Source organism: Dryobates pubescens, chromosome 9 (genome assembly GCF_014839835.1).
Source record: "Dryobates pubescens isolate bDryPub1 chromosome 9, bDryPub1.pri, whole genome shotgun sequence".
NCBI classification, from domain to species: domain Eukaryota; kingdom Metazoa; phylum Chordata; class Aves; order Piciformes; family Picidae; genus Dryobates; species Dryobates pubescens.
Window position 1 is genome coordinate 29,089,305 of NC_071620.1, and position 6,113 is coordinate 29,095,417.

Consider the following 6,113-nt stretch of genomic DNA (forward strand, 5'->3'; position numbering starts at 1 on the left):
CCTAGATGATTTTTTTTTCTTTCTCTGGTCACTGCAATAGCTTTAATCATCCTTTGTAAACACATGGAAAAGCCCAAGGCTATCCATGGGGCTTTCCAGCTGTTGTAAGTCACCATGCAACTATAGGCCTGTTGCATTACTCATCATCTGGCTTCGCAGCTCAAAGGCACAAGTGCTTGTACTTAAAAGAAGAGGATTTGCCATAACAAGGTTGAATATGGGCAGCATAGTCTTTGGAAAAAAAAGTATCAAGTGACAGCTGGTGCAACAAGTGTTAAACATGGCAATTTATTTACTGTTCCATTAGCAGCAGTGGTTTAATCAACAACTAAATATCACTTGTGTGATCAGTCACTTCTAGGCAGGATGTTGTTCCAAAGGGTTTTGCACCCATCATTGAGGAGAATCTCTCAAGAATCAATGAGGATAAGTGCTAAATTGTCAGCTAAGCTGCTAGCTGTGGTACTCCAGATACTCGTAACATGTTTGTATTAGGAAATTAGCATTCAGATATGGAGATAAAGCACCAAAAATACGGGAAGAGAAAAAAGTCTGCTCTCTGTAGTATTGTACCTGAAGGTCACTTGAAATACCACTCAGAAGAGCAGTTTATGGGCTCTTCCTTCCACAGAGTCTTCAGACGGTGGGCCCAGGCAGTCAGCATCTCCTTCCTCTGCTCCTCGGAGACAGATTCCGGAGCAAAGCATATGTGAGGTGCGAGGACTTTGACACCACAGAAGTGCATGATTCCATGCTGTATTCAAAGCAAACACAGAAATGCCTCAGTACATAGTTGGCCTTTCAGTTCAAGCACATGGAAGACTCAAATCTGAAAGTGTTTCTCTGACCCAATACAAAGCAGGTTTCCTAAACCCTCTAAATCAGGAGAAGGGAAATAAATAGCAGAAGTTCATCACCTATCCTAGCAGGCACTACTGAAGGCTAAACACTAAGCAGAGTGAAATACAATACACTGAAAAATAAGACCAAGGGCACACCCTTCCAATGTTTTGTAACCCTTTCAGTGAAGAAGCATTTACTAACATCCAGCCTAAACCTCCCCTGCTGAGGTTATAACTGTTTCCTCTAGTCCTGTTGCTTGTCATCAAGAAGAAGAGGCTGGCCCCCTCCTTGCTCCAACCTCCCTTCAGGTAGTTGTAGAGAGCAATGAGGTCTCCCCTCAGCCTCCTCCAGACTGAACACCCCCAGCTCCCTCAGACCCTCTTTGTAGGCCCTGTGATCCATGCCCCTCATGAGTCTCGTTGCCCTTCTCTGGACATGCTCCAACACTTCAATGTCCTTCCTGTAGTGAGGAGCCCAGAACTGAACATAACACTCAAGGTGTGGCCTCACCAGTGCTGAGGACAGGGGGATGATCACCTCCCTGTTCCTGCTGGCCACAGCGTTTCTAATACAAGCCAGGATGCCACTGGCTTTCTTGGCACACTGCTGACTCATGTTCACTCAACTATCAATCACTACCCCCATGTCCCTTTCCAAATGGCAACTTTCCAATCGTGCATCCCTCTATCTGTAGCACACAATAGGGTTGTTGTGACTGAAGTGCAGGACCTGGCACTTGGCCTTGTTGAACCTCATACAATTAGCCTTGGCCCATTGGTCTAACCTGTCCAGATCCAGCTGTAAAGCTACCCTACTTTCTAGCAGATTGACACAGCTACCCAGATTGGTGCCATCTGCAAATTCACTCCAGATTCAAATCAAGAGAAAGCAGCACAAAACAACTTCAAATCTACGTGGACTTTTAAAGTTGTCTCAAGGTTTTAGAACCTAATTTATAACATGCAGATGCTTGGAACTGGCAATTTGTTATGATGTGTCATAGAAAACAATAATACACCTGTTAATTTTTCTTATTCCAATTATTTTTTTTAAAGACAAATAACACCCAAATATTCATACACTATACCTGCATGGGCCACAGGAGGTAGCGAATATCACCATCGATGCTTTCTTTTGTATACATCTCTCTGGGTGCTCCAGTGGTAAAAGAAAACAGGCCTAATTTGTTCTGGAATTAAGAAACCATCGTTGGAGTTAGGCACATTTAAAGCAGAATTGGTGCTCTGGGAAACCTGGACAGCAGAAATTTCTAGGGGACATGATGTCCACTTCCTTCCCAGACCTTATGTGCAGTGGTAGATCTGAGGCAAAGCTCAACAACATGCATGGAGAGACTGGGCTGTGTGTCAGGCCTGTGGGCAGAGACAGGTTAGCAACAAAAGGAATTAGAGGTCTGACAGCTTTGAACATTTTTCTCCCTGGTGCACTTCTTGGAAAGCTGAAGCTGGAAAGCACTCTGTTACTGAGAATATTTTTCTTACAATCCTCCTTGGAATGCAGAAATTGAGAAATTACAGAGATTAATATGCAGCAAACATAAATGTGAAACTAATATTGACTGTTATTACCTTTCAGACAGTTTTAATGTGCCAGAAAGTCACTCAACATGGTTACCAAAACATTATTTCAGGAGGGCATGAAGGCAGAACTCTGAACAAGTATAATGGAACAGAAGGAACAACACCCTCAAGAACAGTGCACAAAACTTGACCTTAACAAAGCAATCTCAACAATAGGAGGAGACTTTTTACAAAGGCATGCAGAGACAGGACAAGGGACAATGGCTTCAAGCTGGAAGAAGCTTGATTTTGATTAGGAAGAAATTCTTCCCTGTGAGGGTAGGGAGGTACCAGAACAGGTTGCTCTGAAAGTGTTCAGAGTCAAGTTGGGTGGGGTCTTGAGCAACCTGGTCCCGTGGGAGGTGTCCCTGCCCATGGCAGGGGGGTTGGAACTAAATGATCTTGAAGGTCCCTTCCAACTGAAACCAGTCCATGATTCTATGAAAACATACCTTGAGCAAGCCAGAATCATAACAGTCTGGAAACTCATGAGCAAATCCTTGGACCAAGACTCTGTCCACCCAGCCTTTCATGATTGCTGGCATGCTGAACCAATACATGGGAAACTAGGAAAAAGTAAATTTTTTTTGTTAGCACAGAGTCCTGGCCATCCTTAGGATTGGTTTGTGTGCCAAATCCTGTTTTCATTTGTTCAGATCTTGCATGTGCCTTCTCCTAGTTCTCTGTCAGGAGAGGCAGTAACTATGCCTGGCAAAAATAACAGAAGTACTTGCCCCATTCCCCTCTCCTTCTGTTTCTCTTCTCCTCCCCTTTACCACCAGAACATACTCAACTTGTCTGAGCACTGTGCAGACAGGAAGCAGAAAGCAACCACTTCCTTCAGGACTTGCTCTTCTATACTTATCTCAGGAGCAGCAGTTTTACAATTATGAAGTCTTACAGTAAAATGCTGACCTGAGACATGGTCACATCCTACATTTCATCTAGAATCACCGTGAAATATATCTAGGCTATGTCTAAGGCCATCAGGCATATATGGGAACTGCAAGAGAAAGGGATAGCACTGGACTGCCTGGTAACAGGGCACAGTTCTGACAGAATTACAGTCTTGTTTTGGACTCTAGTTTGTGCTCCAAGTTGCTCAATGCAATCAGTTTGGATTCAGGTACTGCGGGATCGGTTGTCACAAACCTTACGCAATCAGGTTACTTCTGAATATTCATTTTTAAGTACTGTGAACTTTACACAGGTGTTTAAGGTTCTGATTTCAGCTGCCCTCCTACTCTAAAAAGGCCAGTGTAGTTGTGTGAAACACTCATACTGTGCCAGCATGGGCAATGTTCACACATGACTCTTGGTATTTTCTAACGTCCGTGGCATATCAGAAGAACCTGATGCCCTGAAATTGCTGCAGACTGTTTTATGTCGATGACAAAGGCACTGTCTCTTTTTACCCCAGCAAGACTGAATGTTCCTAATGAAATCTATAATCTCAGTACTGCTTTCCTATTCTTCCACCCCCTATTATCACAACTGAAGCTTTTAAAAAATGCAACTTAAAATAATGAAATAATGACCTGAAAAATCAGTAAGTCTGCTTCCTGCACCTTCTTCTGCTCTTCTACCAGGTCGCTGGACAGACCTCCTCTCTTGTAAGCTTCCCATGTCTCCACACTATAATTAAACTGCTCTGGGTTGTGCAAACAACCTGGATGTAGAAGCAAACAGTCATTCCTTGCCCTGTTTCCAGCATTGCAGTTAAATACAAATTAAATCCACATTGCAATCTACAGTTTTGAGTTGCTGCTATCCGGTTTTTCCCCACTTCTCTTTTTTTTGGTTTGTGGATATTTTGCACCATCACAGATGATGGTGATTTGATTTCAAGCTGGAGAGGACTGTTATGTCTGAGAGTACTACATCTTTCACCTTTATGTAGCAATATGAAGTGCAGTAAGACAACCTAAACTTGGCTGTAGACTGGCGATGCTGGTGTATCATTAAAGAAAATTTTGCTTACTGCTCTGCCTCCACAATAGGGATTAGGGAGAGTAACATGCGGCTGCTTTTCAGCCTCCTTACCTGGGAAACTCATCAGGGGCTAGGGAACAATACTGGCTAGCTCTGCAGTTTAGGTGAGCTGGCTCAAGTGTGTCTGAATTGGACAGTTACATTGACTGTTGATTCAACTCATAGACCATCAATCTCCATCAGAAGAGAGAGACAGTAGCCTCATGAACTAAACTCTAGCAAGTCACAGAATGCCACCAGATGGCATCTCTCATCCATGAGAAATGGACTTCAGAGACTGTGAATGTATGCTGAAGAATGTCCAGAGAAGGGCAACTAAGCTGATGAAGGGTCTGAAGAACAGGTCTTGTGAGAAGCAACTGAGGGAACTGGAGTTGTTTAGCCTGGAGAAAAGGAGGCTGAGGCGAGACCTGGCTCTCCACAACTCCCTGAGAGGAGCCTGGAGCCAGGTGGGGGACAGTCTCTTCTTAAGTTACAAATGATAGCACAAGAGGAAATAGCCTCAAGTTGTACTGGGTTTAGGTTGGATACTAGAAACAATTTCTTCCTCAAATGGATTGCCTGGAACAGTTTGCCCCGGGCAGTGGAGTCACCATCCCTGGAGGGACTTAAAAGCTGCCTCGTTAGCTGAGGGCTATTTGTACAAAATAGCAGCAGCCTTTTCTTTTTTTTGGGGGGGGACACACACACCTAACAGCACAGCTCTGGGCTGTTAATGCAGCAGGATAGAGAAGGTGAAACTTTTGTCTTGTCATTATTGTTGAAAAATGCCTATTTTGGTTCTTCTCACCAACAATGTCATTTCTGGTGGCTCTTGGCTCAAACTGCATTGCATATAAATCAGACACCGTGACACTGCAGCCCTGCTTGCTCAATTCCTCCACAGCAACATTCTTCAGAGATCCATTGAAGGACTTGGGCTCCTGATGCGCATAGACTATCAGGACTTTTCTTCCTGGAGGCAGAGAAAAACAGAAGATACCTTTAAGTATAAAAGGCAAATACAAAAGAGCTTGTGGAGCCTGTCCTTCATTGTTCTGCTGTGTGTTTTCCAAACATCACAAAACCAGAGGGAAGAGAATGACAGTGGCAGCATCTGACACTTGCTCAGCAGCAAAGAGGAACTCATTGGTAAATGCTCCCCACCCAGCAATTTGGTGGGCTCTCCAAGGTGGGACTCGGTGGACAGTGGCCATGTTTCCACAGCAGGTCATGCTGGCCTGCATCAGCAGCACCTAGTTCTTTCTCGAGTCAGCATTTGTGTTCATCTGTTTCCCCCTCCATAAACCTCGCCCAACAGCAAACAATAAACCTCGCCCAACAGCAAAAAAAAGCTGCCTGCTAGTTTAGCTCCCTAGGCTGGGTTACAGGCTGCAGCACAAGTGAGGGGCAGGCCGTGGTCAAAGCAGTACCAGATTCCCTGAGACTTGGGGCAACAAGTCCTGAAAGCTGAGAGCATCTTCCTACAGCAAAGTGGGATGCCCTCATTTTTCTGTTCAGTGCTGTGCAAATGACATCCCACTTTAGCATCATCACAGTGACTTCAATACTGTGATTTTTTCCTTTGAGAGTGAACTGCCTAGTGTATCTCCAGCTGCTGACAGACTGGATTTAAAGTACGCTGAGCAGTAAGACAGATATTTTGGGGTGGAGCTTCTTAAGCTGATGTAACAAGGTGTATGAGAGCTTGCTTGTTCA

At 44.3% G+C, this 6,113-nt stretch overlaps 1 protein-coding gene across 1 annotated transcript; it reads right to left on the reverse strand.

Annotated features, from left to right (window-relative positions):
• Positions 1 to 375: 375 nt before the first annotated feature.
• NQO2 (N-ribosyldihydronicotinamide:quinone reductase 2) lies at positions 376 to 5,349 on the reverse strand. Its single transcript, XM_009903804.2, is given in 6 exon segments — positions 376 to 754; positions 1,931 to 2,032; positions 2,876 to 2,989; positions 3,962 to 4,092; positions 5,206 to 5,325; positions 5,328 to 5,349. Coding segments are annotated over 6 exon segments (663 nt in total). The 3' UTR covers positions 376 to 580.
• Between the last annotated feature and the right edge of the window lie 764 nt (positions 5,350 to 6,113).